The sequence below is a fragment of the Ciconia boyciana genome, chromosome 9 (assembly GCF_034638445.1).
Source record: "Ciconia boyciana chromosome 9, ASM3463844v1, whole genome shotgun sequence".
Taxonomy (NCBI): Eukaryota; Metazoa; Chordata; class Aves; order Ciconiiformes; family Ciconiidae; genus Ciconia; species Ciconia boyciana.
The window spans coordinates 3,450,922-3,470,864 of NC_132942.1; the positions used below are offsets into that span (position 1 = coordinate 3,450,922).

Consider the following 19,943-nt stretch of genomic DNA (forward strand, 5'->3'; position numbering starts at 1 on the left):
CCCTAATTAACAAGAAAAATAGGGACCGAGATTTTTAGCTTCCTATTCAAGGGCTGAATGTGACAATATGTAGTATATTGGGTCATAAAAAACAATTTACATGGCGTCATTACAGTCTGTAGAAAAGTCTCCAGGACCCAGGGCTATCTTATGCAATCTTAATTAAGGAAAATAAATATCGGTGTGTTGTTTTAAGCTACCGGAGACATGCACAGGACCTGTCGTATGTGATCAGAAGAGATGGGGAGTTTCCTTTTCCATGGGAACTGCTTAAAAAAAAACTCCGACGCCGACACAGAAGTGTCTAGTGTCTTCGAAAGTGGCTGCGAAGATGGTAATTTCATGTTTCCTGACCCTCGGGGCCAGTCAAGAAAACTAATAATTTTCTGTGATCCGACGTCACGTCTGTGCCTGCGAAGGGGCCGGGGACGAGGGAGCGATGGCGGGGAGCTGGGCACTGCGGGCATCGCCCTGGGCCCGGCCTGCGCTCTGCGGCCACGCCGTGCCTGTCCACCGGCACCCCGGCGTGCCCGCGTCCGCTGTGTGCGCCCACGGCCGCGAACACGCGACTGCTGAGCGCACGCGTGTGGGCGCGCGCACAATGTACGTCCTGATGTGTGTCTGCGTGCACACGTATACGTGTTGGTGTGTGTCTGTGTGCGCACACATGTATGTGCTGATGTGTGCCTGTGCGCACACATGTATGTGTTGATGTGTGTCTGTGTCCACACATATACATGTTGATGTGTCTGTGTACGCGCACATATACGTGCTGATGTGTGTCTGTGTGCACACATATATGTGTTGATGTGTGTCTGTGTGCGCACATACACGTCCTGATGTGTCTCTGTGTGCACACACATACACGTGTTGATGTGTGTCTCTGTGCACACATATACATGCTGATGTATGTCTGTGTGCACGCATATATGTGCTGATGTGTGTCTGTGTGCGCACACATATACGTGTTGATGTGTGTCTGTGTTCACACATATACATGCTGATGTACGTCTGTGTGCACGCATATATGTGCTGATGTGTTTCTGTGTGCACACGTACACATCCTGATGTGTCTGTGTGTGCACAATATACATGTTGATGTGTGTGCACACATGTACGTGTTGATGTGTGTCTGTGTTCACACATATACATGCTGACGTACGTCTGTGTGCACGCATATATGTGCTGATGTGTTTCTGTGTGCACACGTACACATCCTGATGTGTCTGTGTGTGCACACATATACATGTTGATGTGTGTGCACACATGTACGTGTTGATGTGTGTCTGTGTTCACACATATACATGCTGATGTGTGTCTGTGTTCACACATATATGTGCTGATGTGTTGCTGTGTGCACACGTACACGTCCTGATGTGTCTCTGTGCACACACATACACATTTTGATGTCCATCTGTGTGTGCACATATACAGATGTTGATGTGTGTCTCTGCACACATATACATGCTGACGTGTGTCTGTGTACGCACACGTATATGTGTTGATGTGCATCTGTGTGCACACATATACGTGTTGATGTGTGTCTGTGTGCACACATACACGTCCTGATGTGTCTGTGTGCGCACACGTATACATGTTGATGTGTCTGTGTGTGCACACATATATGTGCTGATGTCTTTGTGCACGCCTACACATCCTGATGTGTCTCTGTGCGCACGCACATATACGTGTTGATGTGTGTCTGTGTTCACACATATATGTGCTCATGTGTGTCTGTGTGTGTACACATGTACGTGCTGATGTGTGTCTCCACGTACAGACGTCTGTCCTCTGTGTTTAGTTGTGTGCTGCCAGTCTGTGCTTGTAGGTTCATGGGCAAATGTGAGCGTGCAGATGTGTGTGTGTGCAGATGTGAGCGTGCAGATGTGAGCGTGCAGATGTGTGTGTGTGCAGATGTGAGCGTGCAGATGTGCGCGTGCAGATGTGCGTGTGCAGATGCGTGCAGTCGTGTGCTCACTTGTGCTGATGTGTTCGGGGATGTGAGTGGATCCCACTGGTGTGTGTGGAGGCGTGCGAGTGCTCACACGTCAGATGCGTAGATGTGTGTGTGTACAGATGCGTGCAGCTGTACATACAGACACCTGTAGATAAGTGCGCAGGGCGGATGCGTGCTGATGCACGCGTACAGACTGTGCACGCGCAGCCGCGCACACACAGAGCGATGCGTGGACGCGGGTGAAGTGTGCGTGCGGCTGTGCGTGCGGCTGTGCGCGTGCAAATAAGCACCTACACGCGCAGACACACGTGCAGCAGTGGGCACGCCGATGCGTGTGCAGACAAGCGCGCACAGATGCCCGTGGGTGCGCACACGTGTGCGCGCAGGTGCGTGTACAGATGCGGGAGCCGAGATGCCCGCGTTACAGACGGGTGCGCGCCGCTTTGCCCGCGCAGATGCGCGCACAGAGCCGGCGGCTGCCCCGAGCCCCCAGCGCTGCCCACCGTCGCACCACCCCGCACCCCAACCCCCCCACCACCACCCCGCAGCCGGGCCGGGCTGGCACTGCGGGGGCCGCCGGGGTCCCGCCGTGCCGTGCCGCCGGGGGCGGGGGGGTGTCACCCCGTTGTAGCGGGGACACACACCCCCCGAGGCGGGCTGGCGGTCCCTTTAAGGCAGGCACTCGGCCTCGGAGCGTGTGTGCGGTGTGTGCCTGCGCGCGCGCGTGTGTGTGTGTGTGTGTGTGTGTGTGTGTGTGCGTGCGTGTGCCCGCCCCCGGCCCCTCCTCGGAGCTGCCAATCACCCGGCGGCCGCTTTGATGTCGGCAGCCCTTGGCCGCCGCGCCGCCGCGCTCGCACACAGGCACCGGGCGCTCCGTGCCTCTGCCCGCCGCCGCGCCCGCTGCTCCCAGGGAAACTTTCCGGGGCTCGGGGGTGGGGGCGGCACGGGGGGCCTGTGGAGCCCGGCATCCCGCGACGCCCGCCCGCAGCCTGCCGAGCCCCCTGCGAGCCGCCGGGGGAGGGAGGGAGGGGGGGGGAAAGGAAAAGATTTAAGAAGGAAAAACAATTATAATTCGCTTTTTTGGTTGTCGGTTTTTTTAAAGAAAGGATTTAAAGGGAATTTGAAAAGGGGAAACAAAATTCCAGGAAAAAGTTTAAAAGTTTAAAAGGAAAGGAGGAAAAAAAAAAAACAAACAACTTTAAAAAGAAAGATTTCAAGAGGGAGCAAATTTTTTTCGCAAGAGGAGGAAAAAAAAAAAATTGAGGGAGGAAAAAAAGAAATAATTGCGAAGGGCTTGATCCGGGCGGCGGAGAACAATACTCGCCGGGAAAGTTGCTGCGCGGCTCGGGAGGGAGCGGCGGGAGGAAAATGCCGCAGCTGGGCAGCGGCGGCGGGGACGACCTGGGGGCCACCGACGAGATGCTGGCCTTCAAGGACGAGGGCGAGCAGGAGGAGAAGATCCCCGAGAACGCCTTCACGGAGCGCGACCTGGCCGACCTCAAGTCCTCGCTGGTGAACGAGTCGGAGGGCAGCGGCAGCCCGGCCGCCGCCGCCGCCGACCCTGAGGTGAGCCGGGCCGCCCGCGCCGCCCCCGCCCCGGCCCCGGCCCCGCGCCCCCCGCCCGCCACCCCCCGCTCTGCCTCTCTCTCTCCTCCCCATGCAGGCCATCAGGCGTGTGCAGGATCCGCAGAGGGTTTATCAGGAGAAGCTCCCCGACCACATGGATGATGGTTAGTCGCAGCGACTCCCGCGTCTCTCCCTCTCTCTCTCTGTGTGTGTCCCCATCCGCGGTCCCCGCCGGCCTCCCCCGCCTCGCCCCGGCCAGCCGAGCCGGCCAGGCGCTCGCCATCCCCGGGGTGGCTGAAGCCCCGGTGCCCAGGCCTGCCGCCCTGCAACCCCCGGGAGTGAGGGATGCCGGCCCGGCCGCCACAGCCCCCCCCGGAGAGAGCTGCTCCTGTCAGCAGCGAGGCTTCCCAGTGCACCTCCTGCGGGCCCCCGCGTCCCCGGGGGACCCTGGCACCCCCCAACACCCTCTCTGAGGAGTGTGGGGCGAAAAGGCTCCCGAAATGTGCTGTAACCTCTGGGGGGGGCCCCGACAGGCAGAGGAATCACCTGTCGTAAGGCAAATCTTGATGCGGAACTTTAATTTTAGCAGGTATGAAGCATCAGGACCCAGGGATGTATAAAGGATCTGCGTATTCTGGCTACCCTTTCCTAATGCTCTCAGACCCTTATCTGCCAAATGGATCTATGTCACCTCTGGTGAGTTCATCCTCCTCTTACAGAGAAGTTTTGTGGCCTCTCTCACTGCTGAAGTACATTGCAGGTATCGTGCAGGCACCTACACGTGCTTTTTTTCCTGACAAATTGCAGCCCTGTTTCTAAGATGCCCGGGCACTGTTCTGTCCAAGCCGAAGGGAGAAGGAGTGGGAAGGGGGAAAGATGCTCGGCAGCAGCGGCTGCTTCGCTCCGAATTTGCTGGAGGAGCTTCTCTTCCAATCTCCCCATCCTTTGGGTTCGCCTTTACTCTTCCAGCAACCAAACTCTAATATCTAATGTAAGAATGCCCCTTCCTTTTTCTGGGTCACGGGCTTTGGAGATGAGCAGCTCCTGGTGTTTGTGTTCAGGGATTTGTCCCGCAGCTTAACTTTAGTTCGACGTTATCTGCTTGTAAGATGGCCAGGTTTTGGTCTGCCTTTGGTTAGGGCTCTGTTGTGGATGATGGCCCAGAAAGTGGGTCTTGCGCTTCTAAGATGGCAATAGAGGTTTTTAGAAAAAGGGTTAATGCTGCTGGAGGACTATTCCCATCTGCTTCCTGTAAAGTTTTTTCCCCCCCCTCTGGTCAAATCAGCTTTGTAATTCTGTATATTCTAATGTTTATAAGTTTTGCAATCTAAATAATTAAACTAAAGGCTTCTCTGCAAAAGCTGTCTTTTCCCATCGCCATCTCTATCAGAACTTCAGAAAATAATGTCACGACATTGCAGCAGATAAGTCGGTGCTCATGTCGCTCCTGGGGAGCCGGCATTGCTGCATTCATTTCAGACATTATTCTGCATTTGCAGTCGGTAAATGAGAGCAGAACGTCACTTGGTTTATTTCAGTTTTAGTTTTTAACCTGTAAAGGGATAAGGTTTAAAAGAATATATAATGCCCTCCTCAATTTCAGCCATTTGTTCTCTACAGGGGTAGGATGTTAAACTGGCCTTATGAAAAATTGGTGGATTGTGGGGTATGAAACTCAGGTTAAAGTGCGGTTAAATATTGTTCACTGGAATCACTGCCACGTCCTTCCGCCCGACCCTGCTGGCTTGCACGCCAGGAGGAGACGGGTCCCTCCATGAGCCTGCCCGTACCCCAGCCCAGCCCTTCTTGGGGGACCTGATTTCCCCAGCTGCAGGTTGTCATAACTTTGCTGAAGTTGGTTTGCAGATATTGAGGATCTGTCCCTAAATTTTGAAGTCTTCCTTCAGTTTACAGCAAGAAAAGATGCGTTTGCAAGGCAGGGCCAAGGTACATTGTTGTAACCCAAATAAGCGTTTCTTCTGTTGCTTCACACCTCGTGTCCCTTCCTCCAGGTACCAGGTATCCCCCTCGCCGCTCTAAAATATTAAGTTGCTCTCTTCTTGATACATTTTAAATGATGATATTAAATTTGTCTTATTTAAACGCATTTAGTTTGCTCCCTGGTATAGAATCTGGGTAAATTCAGAGTTACGTTAGCCCAGCAACTATTTGCTGTAGTAGAATATTTCTTTTAATCTTAAAACCTTACTAGATGGGCAACAAAATGCAGTAGCCTATTTATTAGCAATTAAGCTAAAAAGTAGATTGTGGTTTGTGAATCGCCTTTCCCCTTGATAATGCAATAAAAACCCAAGAGGCTACTGTTGGAGCAATAGACAGGAGTAAATAGACTGTGCAGAACTCGAAGGGGAGAAAACTGAGTAGCAGAGAAGGAATGATCCTGTCCCCTTGAGAGCCACAGAAATCATCCACTGCCTCAGCCAGCTTTACTTAGGCCTGCTCGAATTCTGCGGTGTTTTATGTTCTGTGACTTAAAAAGCTGATTTGATGTTTTCAGCTAAAACTCTCTTACCTAACAGACATGGGAAGATTTCTTCCTCAGATAGAGGCTGGTCTTTTGGGTTTTTGACTTGGTACAATAGCTATTTTGATATATCTTTCTGGGCAATTTTTTCTTGTATTTATATTGACTGTGCAAAGGTTATCATAGTTAATTACGTATTGCTCTTATACAGATTTATTGCTGCTGTGTATATTATATAAAGTGCGGGCTATAATCTGGTGGCTGCTTCCAATAATTGAGGAGGTCAGATCTGTGACCGAAGATTGCAGATACTTAACCATCCATAAAAGTGTGTTTAATTAACACTTTAGCGCAAGTAGAGTCGGGGAAGAGGGTTGTGTGAGTGAATGGGATTATGTATCACAGTCATGCTGCACTTGGTAGTGGAGATTGTTTTTTGGTTAATGGGGCTTCCTGGAAATGGTTGTTTGCAGCTAGGATTAATTTCAGAATCTTCAAAAATAAAAATTAAAAAAATTAACCCAGGAGTACTTTGGCAAACTGTCAGGGCTTTACATTTAACTGACTGAAAAATATAATACAGCTCCCTGAAAGATGAAGGGCAGCCGGCACCGAAGCTGCAGGTTGAACCCCCACCCTGCGACGCACTGTAAAACCACATTTTTTTTTTTCCTGTGGGCTCCCTCCGAACCCTGGCAGGGTGCTGCGAGCGGTGCTGGAGCCGGCCCGGAGCGCCTGCCTGGGTGGGTGTGTCGCTACCGGCATTACCGGTGTGCTGCCTTCCTCTTTCCTTTCTTCTTGTCTCAGCAGCATCACTTTTGCTTTGTTTCCCTCAAGGTGGTTGTAGCCCGCTAACTGTTACACTGCTCACCCCAGCATCCTGCTAGACTGCCCGCATCTCCCCAGCCAAAATTGTCTCTTTTTACCAAAACACACCCACTTGTGTTATTTACATGCTCTGATGTCGCTTCGGAGTGATGCACTGAACATGTCCGGGTACCTGACATCAGCAGCAATGCCGAGCCCAGCTGATGTCCCCGGCGAGCAGCAGGATGTGGCAAGAGCCACCCAGCAGGCAGATCCTGAGCGTTCGGCTCAGTGGGCCACCTTTGCTGCAGGTGGCAAATGCCAGTTTAGGGTAATTCAGATGGAGTGATGCTGGTTTGAGCATGCACAAGTAGCCTGGACTGGCAGCAGAGCTATCAGAGAGAGAAAGGAGGACTGGGGGGTGGTCAGGGTGTGCAGGTGAAGGTGCTTCTGGAGCTGGGGACGAGGCAGCGGGCCGAGGTCGGGTGTCCTGTGTTTTGGGACCATGCTGTGAACCCCTGTCGGCTGACCGGGCTGGGGAGGGCACACTCTCGGTCAAGTGCATTAAGAGCATCTCGGCGCAGACTGTGCATGCATCTGAAATCTCGAAATTTTGCAAGGCACCAGGAGAACCGTTTCTCACCCGGCTCTCAGATGTCACATGTGTGGTGGTTCATGACTCTGCTTTGAGTCTCCCGACTCTTGCAAAGTCCAGCTTTTCCCAGAGTGGCATATATAGGATTTGCAGGTTAAAAATCTGTAAGAAACTTCCAAAGAATACTAACAAGTTGAGGAACTGTTTTTCTAAATGAAATATAAAATCATAAAACTATATCCTTTTTTAAATAGTACAAATGACTTTAAATCAAATTAAGGTACATCCTTAGTAAGAACATCAGCCTTTTAGGTGGTTACAAACATTAGAGGTCAGACATGGTCAAACATGTTAACACTTTGATCAGATTAAAATATTTTTCTTGCTACAGTTGTATAATTGAGTTTAGACCCGAGGGGGTTTTCTGAACATTGTTATATCTTGTACCATGTGGTAGTTAAATGGTAGAAGGAGCACTTATAAGTTCCTTTTGTAAATAGGTTTATAAAATAAGGGAATGAGCTGTTCTGTCCCGTATGTAGGGCACAAGGTCTTCCCCACTCCCGTCGATGGGAGAGCTCCCGGGGGAGCCCCTCACACCTTCTGTGCACCTCTGTTGTGTGTAGTGAGCGTGTGAGGTGTGCGAAGGCAGAATTAAAATGCTTTATGTATAAGCTGAGGCACGGGACTTTCTGTCTGTGTGAGAAACAGAGGTCCAAGAGCCTCTATTTCTCTGGAAAACAGACACTACCTAATTGTCTTAATTATTAAGTTGTCTAACCAGAGCTCACGTAGGAGCAGAAGGGTGGTGGTGCCTTCCCAAGCTCTGCACATCTAAAGTCCCCAAATGAGATGGCAGGCCTAGGAAATAATGCCGATGTTCCGAGCCTGCTCCCTGTGGTCCGCCGGGCTCCTTGAGCTTGGGTCCCGTTGAGTGGGTTTGAAATATCCCCTTGGGCAGGGCAAGATGAAAGTGCAGTTACTTCTGGCCTGGGGCCACAGGTCCCAAATGTCTATCATGAGGTCAAAAAGCGCAGAGCTGAAAGTCTCCTGCCGCCCTGCACCGGACAGAAGCTCGAGCAGCAGCAGCTGAGCCCTGGGACACGGCTACTTCTGCTGCAGCCCCCTTCCCCCAAGGCTGCTCCGTCCCTTTGCGGGAGGAGGCCGATGCCCCCGCAGCAGTTGGCGGAAGGAAATCTGCAGCTCAGCTGCTTCTGTGTAGAAGTCTTTCTGTCCTAGCTTGCGCTGTCAGGGCAATAGTTTAGTATTGTTTTTTCCTGTGTCGAGTTCTGATCCTGTTGAAACCAGTGGGAAAACTCCCCGGAGTCGCCTTGTGATGGGGATTTGTCGCTGCTGCATCCTTCTCCAGATGTTGTGCATGGAGGGAGGGCAGCTGCAAGCGAACAGTAGCTCCGTGCGTTACCAGCAGTGCCTGCTGCTGCGGGAGAGCAACGTCGCCGGCAGCTTCCCAGCCAGGTTCCCTGGCAGCAGGGCTTGCGCTACGGGACCTCGCCGGGGCAGTACTCTGTCCCCATAAATTGTTATATTCCTGGCAGAAAGTGTTAGGAGTGCGGTGGCTGTTGATGGACGTCCTGGCAGACAGACAGAGGAGTAATTTGTTCCCTCCCAACCAGAGCGAATCCACTTCTTCCAGCTCTTCTACCTAGCTTGAAATAGGATAATGGTGAAAATAATTTTTTATATTAAAGCATAATGTTGGATAGGTGGATGTACCAAGGCGCAGGGCTTCCGAGGTCATTTATTGCATGTCTGATTCAGCCTTGGTTCCCCCCCAAGGAAAATTCTTGTGTTAATTTCTGAGTTCATATCACACCCTCAATTTTGAAGCAGAACTTCCCTTTGAAATAAATTAGAGAGTTCTGCTTAAGAAGCAGTGACATGATACAGCACTGCCTGTGTGTGGTCTAATATAACCTTGTTTTTAAAATTGTTTGGAATGAAAAAAAGAGAAAAATGTCACAGGGAAACAAAAGCAAGTTTTATGTAAACCCATACATGTGAATAAGTGTGCACGTGATTCAGACAGTTAGACAGTATCTGCTCTCCCACTAGGATTTCTTCGTTCCTACCCTGGAACTGGCTTCCCAGGCATGGGATGTTTTGTCGGTGGGGTGCTGCTATGAGATTATGTATGGTAAAGGCACCGTTCCTGCAAGCTTCCAACTGTTGCTGTTTGTGAAATGTTATTAGCTCAACCGGTTGAGAATTTGGAGAGAAAAGCGAAATCTAACGTCAACCCAAGCTCCCAAAGCTCATCCATGTTAATGACTAATATTTTTGATATTTTAACTGTGAAGAACAAAGTGATTTGGGGGTGAACAGCACACGGCGTGTCCAAGATGAAAGAACAGAGCTGGTCTGGTATCCAAAGCTTTAACCGAGAGAAGGGGGGAGCGGTGGGAGGGCGGTGAGGAGCTCGGCAATGCACTTGCATGTCGCCTCGCAGCTTGCAGTCGTCTCCTGCCATAAGTCTACAGGCACCATTAAATTCCTGCGTTCGGGTGGAAACTCTGACAAATCCGTACAGTCAGGTGTGCTGGCATTTTGCTGTTCCGAGGTACCCATTCAACCACGCATGTGTTCCTGTGACTAAACAGGCATTGCCGACTCCGTAGGGATGACTCTCTTGACTGCTCTCATAGATCATCTGTGAAGGGCCAGGTCCTAATCTCAGGCTGAATCTATCTGTAAGCATGATCTGCAAGTGAAGCAGGTTTTCAGGATACGGGTGGTGTGAGCTGCACGCCTAAGATTGCAGTCTGGTCCGGACTGCGTGTGTCTGTGTGTACATGACATGATGGTTATTGGTAGAGCACAGTCAAGTGCTGAGAAACATCAACAGTTTTGAGGAAACATCTACAGCTTGCCATTAATTTCATACCCGCAGTTCTTTGTCTGCCCTTTGGCCATGAGTGATATTCAGCAAGACCGAATTTAGTCTTCTTTTGTATGGCTTGGCCTTTGAGCCCCCTCGCTAATTCACCGAAGAGGAGGTGAAGGAAGGGAGTCGTGCATCTGTGAGCATCGTGTATGCTCACGGGGAGGCTGTGCTGGACAGGGTAGGTTTGGGTGAACAACAGTCGAGCACGTGCTGCTGTTCAGTTACTAAAATCTCCTGCACCACATGTGAGTCACAAATTCCTCAAGAAATCCTCAAGGATTGTCTTCTCCTGTCTGTTGCATTGATTTGAAGAGGGACTAGATGCCAGACATCTCCAGCACTGTCCTCTTGGAGAGGGCATTGCCACTGCAGGAGCTTTTCTCCATCCCACCCCTCTGAGGCTTTGGGCTGTCCGCAGCCATCACGCAACACCTCTCCTTTCATTTGCTGCTGCTTTTCTTCAGTTTCCCATGCCTTTGCCGCTCCAGCTCGCTGCTCTTGGTGCCAGGAGATGGCTTATGTCAGCATCTCTCCCAGCCTGATGTATATATGCTCTTACCTCATCATTTACCAATGGTGGGTGGAGGGCACAGAAATAGGAGAGTAGGTACAAGTTGCTTCCTGAACTCTTTGCAGAGCCACTGCGGCAGGGAAAACTTCTCAGCCTGACCAAATCCCAGGCTGGTGCCAAGCTGGGACGTGTAAGTCCCCCCCACAGGCTCTTTCATGTGCTATTCTTCCAAATCTCTCTTTAAAAAATAGGCTATAACATGATACTTGCTCATTAGTCTCTATGTCTGGAGGATGAAACAAAGGTTCGGTAGGAGGATGGGTGACTCAGAGGGTTGGTAACAGGATACAGAGCTGTTAGTTTCCTAGTTTCCAGTTTTAATCCAGCTGAATCAGTAAAGACCGAACGCCTGTTCTGTCTGCTGGTTTGTCCAGCGGTCTGTCCAGGAGGGCACGGCTCTGTCCAGCCCCCAGGCAGGGTGAGTGTTTCATGGCCTGAATGATGAGATGTCCTGGGAACCTACCAAGTCTGTACCAAGCACTCTGCCAATGTCAGCCGAGGTCTTCGTTCTTGCCTTGGGACTGCCAGTTCAGCACATGCTGCTGGCTCACAAACCCACCTACTGCATTTCTTAAAGGAAGTGATTGCAACATCACGCGCCTCTGAGCCTTGATTACGGCAGGATCTTTTTCTTGGTCACCTCCCAATGATCTTGGACAGAGAGCTCTCACCTTCACCTCCCTACGGAGCAGCTTCTCACTGCTCTGTCCTGTGGCCCTTTTCTCTGATTTTTGCCTTTGAGTCTTTATAATTTATGACCCTTCCCAAAGTTACGAAGAACTATTCCACCACCGCTGCCTCTGTGAAGCCGTTTCACGGAGAAAGTGGAACATTTAGTCAATACTGAGGTTGAGGAGCGTTAGCAAAACCTGGCAGAACTAGTGGTACCCATCCAGAGCATCCCGCTGGCTGGAGGTGCTGGGCAGGAGGTCACCCAAGCGGCTTTAAACCACCGCTCCTCTCCCATCCGCCACTTCTGTGCTAAACACAGCTCAGCTGCAATGAAAAGAATCTGGTTCATTGTGTTTCACGGGGTCCCAAAATTAGTATTTTGTTAAACAAAACAATAAACTCAACAATGCTGTGGTAAGTTTTCGAAACCAAAGTAAAGCTGGATACTAGAATCTAGAGCACTTTTCCCCTCCGGTTATAACAACTTTACATTTGATTAAATGATAGGCAAAAAAACGTCTCAACAGTATCTCCTTTGTTCCATTGAGATTCTGGAACTAAAATATACAAAGTACACGTCTGCCTTGAAGAGCTATGCAGTAATCATGGATTGACCAAAAAAAGACTTTTTTTTTTTTTTAAGTGATTCAACTTGTATGCTATATGTTGAATTTGTTTTCTGCTGTGGTTTGCTCTGAGGAATAGCATACATGAGCATAAACAGAGGTTCTCCTCTGATGGGACTTACACAAAAGCAAAATGTGAAAGCCCAAGATCATAAAGTATGCTTGACTCAGCACGAGGGGGATACAATTATAAACACACTTGTGGCAGAACTGCTGGGGAGATGCTCTTCCCAGCAAAATGCCCAGAAAGGATCAGAAATGTGGAATTTTTATTCTAACACTGAGGAGATGGCGCTGCGGAGATTGCTTTCATGTTTAGGAAATAAACCATCGTAAGATCTACCACATGAAAATTTGTTGTTCTTAGCATGGAGAGGCTGATGAGTTGGTGCTCGTTACATGCCGCTGCCCTGGAATTACTGGCGCGGGAGCGGAGATAGCGAGGAGGAGTCGTCATCTTCTACAAACCTCGCTTTGTATGACTTTGCCCTAAAAGAAGAAAGGCCGATTCTAACGTGGGAGACAGTGCACAACCCCTGACACCAGCATACCCGAGGTCAAACTTTGGCCTTTGAGCTTTGGCTTCCTGCTATAACTTACAGAGTGTGGCATTGCCAGCTTTGAAATGCGACCATCCAAAGGGACGTGCAGATTCAGAAATACAGGTGATATTTTGCGGGATCGCATCGTGCTGTGCGATTCCTTTGGGACAGCCAGTGCTGTCACACAGGATAAATTAAAATATACATATTAACCCTAAATCCAAAACAGAAGCAGTAATATAAAATAAGAAATAAAATTAAAAAAAAAACCCACCCAAACCTTTTTGTTTAACTTTCTCTGATACAAAGCAATTTCTCCAGGACTGTACACCATATGAAACACATTATAAATGCTCTTGTAAAATCCACATCATTATACCACATGAAAGGCTGGGTCCTAAAAATAGCCATTCAGAGAGGATGCAGGCTAGTAGCAATTTCGGTGATCATGAAATAGTTGTGTTGACATCTCTATGCATGCACACCCACAGAAAGCTTTGACTTTTGAATATTCTTAGCAACATTTGTGCTTTATGGAATTTTCCACGTTCTAGTCCCATGAATAGTCTCTTACCCGGGGTGTTCCTTTCTGATCTTATTGCCATGTTTCTAACCCTGATTTTACTGGGAAAATGGGTAAATGATTTTTTTTTTTTTTTTTCAATTTTACATAAAACTCTTTCCTTGCTATCAGTTTGACAGCAGTTGACAGTATCAGTTGTATTTCCCTGTCTCCTATCAATGGAAAGATTTTCTTTTTCCTTCAGTCGACACACACATCCCTGATGTTTTGGAGGGCTAACTGTCAAAATGTAAAGCTAGAGCATTAGATGATAACATGAGGAGCTGCCACATCTACCCGGCCTTTGTATCTGCTGTAGTATTCAAAAGAAAGTAAATGAAATCTGCAATAATTATACAGTAATGTATCCACAACAAAAAATTTCTTCCTTGTCCCAGCAATCAGAACTTGGCTTTTGTTTTGAAATATGAAAGGATGCAGCCTCCTGGCTTTGGTGTGTTTGCAGCAAAGCCCTGGCTGGGATAAACTGCCATAGCTCTGGGATAGGCAACAGAGTCCTGCCAATTGATATCACTGGAGATCTTTTTGAAGAGCTCATCAGATTTTATTTTATTGCCGTTGTGTTTTGGTTTTAGCTTGTTATTTGTTTGAAATCATTACTATAGGGATAGTTTTCTGCAGAACGTTTGAATCTTCAGTGCTGATCTCTTGTTTGCATTTTTCTTCTGTAAGTAGAGATGGGGATGCTGGAGACGTACACCCTCAAACACGAGGATGTCTGAAGGTTGTGGTTTAAGTCTGTCCAGGGTTTTAAGTGTGTGGCCCCTCCAAAGCCAGTTGGAAACAGTCTATTTCCTCAAAATAAGTTTGCTTTTGGAATTGGAGCAAAATCTTTGGAGATAGCGAATGAAATAATAGGGTGTTGAAGAAAATGATATTGCTGCTTAAATAGCTGGCATGAAAATCATTAAGTCTGAAGTTTCATTCAAATCAGATGTAGCTGTGGTTGTAATGGGGCAGGACACAAACTCTTCAAGCGATGCAACTCAGAGTGATTCACTCCCGAGACTTACAGTCATTCTCCAGGTTGTTTTAACTTAAGGGCAGCTCTTGTCCCTTGTCCAGCTCTGGGGTCCTTTTCCCATGGAAACAGGCTCTCAAGTTTTTGGATCGATCAGTTGAATTCTTGCAGGCTGTTAGCAGCTTTGAAGAATCAAATGCTGTAAAATGACATCACAGAAATGTGTTTGCTGTTGCTGATTTAGCTCCCTAAAGCAGCTGGACAGGGGGACGTGGGAACACCTTGACAAGCCAATAATTTTATATAAACCTCGTAGAGTAAATGCATTAATTTCTAAACACAGTCAGCAGTAATTTATGGATATATTTCCCACTAAATGCTAAGAAATGTTGGCTCATGTTGGCATACATGCTCTGTATAATGCAACAGATACTGATGTTTAGAAGAAGCCAAAAAGTTTTTGAACACTTCTGGCTTGAAGTTAACATCATGCCTAAGTCCTTTTGTGTTTTCCATAATTAATGTGATGGCTGAAACCAGGGTTATATCTGGTAATGTAAGTTTTTTACTATTCTGGTGAACTCTGTGCTTTTCCTGCTAGGAGCAGAATTCAGGTAAAAACACTAAATGTGTGCTGGCTGGGACTTCTGACAGCATTTGAACGCACGTTGTTGTAGAGAAAATTTAATTTCTTCCCTCAAGAGGACAGAAAATTACCTGATATGTCAGTGCCAGTTGCTTGGTTATTGGCATTTACTGGAAGTAGTATCTAACTACATGCATATATTTAAAATTTGCAAAATAAAATGTTTTAAAATTATAATATACTATTTGTACTGATCTAGTACGTGGATCTGCATATAAATGCATACTGAGGGATGAGGCAGGCAGCAGTGAATCCCTGAAAGATCAGCTCCGCTATCCAAAAGCATCACTCTTCATCCAAATTTTCGTCGAAAACCAGTGCCACGGTAAATGCCTGACTCCCGGGCGGGTGCGTTGCTGTTTGCCGTGGGTGGGAGCTGCCTCTCTCCTGCCTGCGCCCTGGGAGTTCGTTTGATACGGAGCCGACCGATCCTCTTACCAGAGAGCACCAGGTGCCGTGTCAGACGCATGTAAATAGCCAAATAAACAGACATTAGTAACACCAGTTGTTTATGTGTTAACACAGGATGTTCTCAAAATCAGGTAAGAAGTGAGGCACGTTACCAAGTTTTATAGCAGAGGAACCGGATAGTCTTGTAACTGCCGTGCAGGGCTGCGGCGGAGGAAGCGTGGTTTTATCCCAGCTTCTGCTCCCAGTCCCCCAGGAGCTTGTTTTTCCTTGACTCAGTTTCCCCCAGGAGGGTTTTGAAGCTTTATCGTTTCATGCGTAAGCGACGTTTGGAGAGCACTGCAGGGAAAGCCACGTTGATACAGAAAAAACCCATAAAATCCAACACCGGCTGCTGCGAGAGGGGATGTTTCAGAAATGATCAGAGAAGGACTAGCCAAAAAAAGTAAGCTGTGCTGCTTATTGGACCATTTACTTCAAGATATTAAACAAATTGCAATTTCATAATCTTTTAGCAAGTTACAGGTGGCCCTAAAACCACAACTCCTTCAAGGTGATTGGCATCTTTGCTTGCTTTAAAAACAAATTGCTTTTTCAGCCTAAATGGTAATTTCACAGAGTGGCATTAATTGGATGGGAACGATGACTGGATGGGCCAACACGTTGTCTCAAATACACATGCCACACAAATCCGTGCTATGAAACCGAGGACAAAATGTCATTTCTTATTTACCCGCTTGTAATATGCTGATGAGAACAACCTCCAGGATTGCATGGCATAGTTTTTGGACACGCATACCAAACCCCTGGATGCATAATTCAAATTCCTTGTCATGAAGAATGAGTCTATTTATCTTGGAACCTTTTTTACTTAAACAGTAATCTCCAGGAAATCATTTGTTAGCAGTAGTTAGCTGCCAGTTTGTCAGTTAATGGCTTGAGGCAAAGTCAGAAGCGAATGAAATCTTTTCCAGGGAAGATGCTGCTGTCGCATGTGGTGCAGAAAGGTTTATAACAGAAAGTATTAGAGGAGGCAGTCAGATGAGTTCAGTCCAACTTTTAGAAACACGAGGAAACGAGGCGTGATGGGGTAGACAGACGTTTTGCTAGCGCATCCATTTGTAAAATATTAAAGCCATCAATCGTGCCTGTGTCAACTTCTAAGCCTAAATTTTCCTTACTGGAGGCTCCAGGTGTGAGCGCACGGAGGCCAAAACCACACGTGTTCGCGGTGGCTGGGGCTCTGCCTCGTGCCCCGGGCATCTCTGCACCCCGGGCATCTCTGCATCCCAGGCATCTCTGCATCCCAGGCACAGGGGCAGCTGGGCGGGAGAGCCGGGGCGCAGCCCCCCCAGCTCAGCCGGGGTGCCGTGGGGTGTCTGCCAGGGCAGCAGAGTCCTCCAGCTCTCAGATGTTATCATTTCTCTATAAAAGTCAGGCAGCGAGTTTCAGTTAGGTAATAAGAGTTATCTGATTTCTCTTTAATCTGAGCAGCATCGCTACTGCGCGATAACCTCGACTCGCTCTTTATCTCGTGCTTGGTGCTGCAGGGAGAAAAGTGGCAAGAACCGGTGAAAATTCACTGGAAAAGGAGCTGAGGAGTCATCCTAATCTATACCAAATCCCTCCTTCTTGCAGCAGAAGCGGGTGAGAAATAACTGCCCCAAGTAGAAACTCTCCCATGAAGCCGCAAAATCCAGCTGAAGTAAATACCACTTCCCTGCAGCATTATCTCCCACTCTGTGCTGTCTACCCACAGAGGATGGTAGGGTGTAGGAACTGGCAGGGGATTAATGGCAGCCTGGTTCATAAAAAAACTGCTGCCAGAAGGACGTGGGACCCAGACAGAAGTAAAGAGGGGCTGGTTCTCTCTGCAGATGCCCCCAAGTGCTATTTGTCTGAGAGCAGATTTTCCCACAGATCTTTGGCCTTCATATTATTTGAAGAACCCCCTCTGCAGCTGCAATCCTTCCCTCCCCCGAGGGAAAAACAGGGTGGTAACTTTGTGAGCTGAATGGTGTGGAGGTTTAGGAGTACTGCCATGGGAGGGGAAGATTTGGCTCATTAGCATGGAACATTGTGTTGCCAGGAACAGAGTTTTGGGGCAGAACTAATAACATGGAAGCAGATGCAGTCAGCTTTTATTAAACTGGTTTGTAGATGACTTTAAATAGGCAACAGTTGTATCTGGGGCTTTCCTTGCGAAAGGCAGAATGGCAGACCCAAGCAGCAGAGCTTGGCTTAGATGCTGGCTACCAAGTACACAGAAGCCAACCGAATCTCTGGATGTTAGGAAAAACTTCTCCCAAATGTATTTAAAAAAAAAAAACCAAACAACAAAAGACTTAGTGGTTGTGTTATATTCTTTAAACTCTGACAGTCCACACATCTCACTTGGAGCGAGGAACAGCTGTAGAGTCATAGAGTTCATAGTCTGAAGGACCTAACATTATATCATCTCCTCTTTATCATGGTGTATCATCTCCCGTATGCCATGGACTCCTGAATTTCACTCAGTTACCCCAACAGCTGGACGTACCATTAACTGCTTGACAGTGCATTACAGGTAGGGGTGGATAAATTAATCTTCAAGCCAAGTTTTGAAGCACTTCTCCCTTGAACCACCCTTTCCGTAGCGCTAATTAACTCCATAATGCTTATCTGCATCGGTGATGGTCGGGTGCCATTTCCTGACACATGGCATTCCACGGCCACCAGTAACGATGGGTTGAACTCGCTCTGTAATTGCCTTACCCGAATACACAGGTTGGAATGACCATCACCCAAATACAAATTGCCCATCTCAGCCAGCAACCAGAATCGAGCAAGGCCGTTGATGCCTTCAAGAAGTCACCAAAAAGACCATCCATCCCTCTGCCAGACCCAGCAATGACTATTGCTGTGCGTCCTTACAATGTCCTTCTGGTCCTTCACCACCTCCGTGCAGCCTGGACTAACCGTCTGGCTTTCATGAGAGTGTCGGGAATGATCAGCCCCCATCAACGCAGCAAATCAAATTGCAGAGCCTGCAAATCTCTGTAGAGGTGCCTGTTGGATTTCTGACATCTCTGTAGATGTCCGTTAGCTGTCACCTCCTTCCGCACCAACTCCAGCCACCATTTCATAGAGCAAAGAGCACCGTCCAGATATCCTTTCTTGGCTCTACGCATCCCATATGTCAGCCTGGCATATGCAGCAGGTCTTCATTGATGTGCTCCTCGCAGCCTCATCATCCCGAGCCGGCTGAATAAGGCACAAAGAATCCCATTTGAATGCTGTACTCCATCCTACCTTTGTTGTGCAATACTTTTTTCTCAGGCAGTTTCTAATCTAGAGATTTTCTGGGATCTGTGCATGGCATGAAGGGAAGTCTCCTCATCACCTCAGGTTCTGTCTTTCAGTACGAAGTGTTTAAGACATAATTCTAGGCGTCCAGGGCTTGCTTTCTCTTTGTGTCTCCTTCACTGGTTGCTTTCATTTACAACATGTTGAACTTCAAAGTCTATTCTTTCTCCTTCCTAATTTTTATGGCAAAAATGGTCTGAACCCCATTTGCATTTCCTCCCTGAGGATACTGGCAATCCTTAATCCTATATATTAAAGAATCTCAGTTTTCCCAGCAGCCTTCTATTCTGGGACTACTCTTCCACTCTGTTTTCTCCTTGAAATTCTCTCCTGTGGTTCAAAATTGCTTTTCATGGTGCTCCTGACCACTGTCACTTTCTGTTATGAGCTATTTGCACGGATGTTTGATCACTTTTAAGTCCTTTTCCCTTCCCATCGTGTCCTTTGCAGGTAATTTGTAAAGGTTTCGTGCTCCTGGCAGTTGGTGCATGTTTCTCCTCGGTGGCTGCAGCGCAGGGCCATGTGCTGTGCAACCCACCGATTTCCAGGGATCTGCTGGAATAACTATTTTTAGAGCCAAGAGATAGCAGGATGAAAGCAAATAGGGTGAATAACTGGGTGCTAGTTTATTCAGGGTGATTTCCATTTCACACCGATGGGTCCATATTCCCATCGAGGACGCAGCTCCCAGTGACCACTGGTGTTGACCTGCTCGAGAAGCAATTGCCGTCCTTCCCCGGCTGCGATGCGGGATGGCACCGGGGGGACCCTGCCTGCCTGTCCCTTGTCCCTCTCCCTGCATCCACGCAGGGACCGCGGCGATTCCCCCTGCGTTCCCCAGCTCACGGGAGCTGTGGGAAGTAGGTAGGGTGCCGGCTGGGCTGGCCATGCGGATCCAGGGATTTAGATCACGCAAACCCAGTATTCTCTCCTACAAGTCATTCTCAGCTATGTACTCGGGTAATTAGCATGTGCATAAACACTTTGTAATCTTGTGATCATGGCTTGCAGATTAGCTCTTTTGCCAGCTTTGCGATTTCTTTGCCAGTTTTAGTTTTAATTGCAAATCCATTACTGCCAGCTCCCTTGCATATTGTAGCAATAGGCAAATTAAAACACTTGGACACAGTTGGGCGGGTTTCAGTTAAGAAATTAATTGTTACTGCCAACCAGTGCTTTTTAATGTGAGGGTGGCATTTGAGCTTGTTTTTGAGGGTATAATCTCCAAGACTTTCTTTTTTCCCTTCTCCTCCCCCCTCCCCAGACTGCATTGCCCT

General features: G+C 48.2%; 1 protein-coding gene across 8 annotated transcripts in view; it reads left to right on the top strand.

The window, feature by feature from the left end:
- The first annotated feature begins 3,002 nt into the window (after window positions 1–3,002).
- The window catches only part of TCF7 (transcription factor 7), a 75,877-nt gene continuing 58,936 nt past the window's right edge, over window positions 3,003–19,943 (top strand). For 5 of the 8 annotated variants that reach the window (XM_072872670.1, XM_072872673.1, XM_072872674.1 and 2 more), the window contains exons 1-3: window positions 3,003–3,523; window positions 3,621–3,687; window positions 4,110–4,219. In XM_072872670.1, coding sequence (XP_072728771.1) covers window positions 3,326–3,523; window positions 3,621–3,687; window positions 4,110–4,219 — 375 coding nt within the window. In that variant the 5' untranslated portion in view covers window positions 3,003–3,325. The remainder of the gene's footprint in view (window positions 3,524–3,620; window positions 3,688–4,109; window positions 4,220–19,943) is intronic. The other 3 variants (XM_072872672.1, XM_072872677.1, XM_072872675.1) reach the window with 1 other exon arrangement.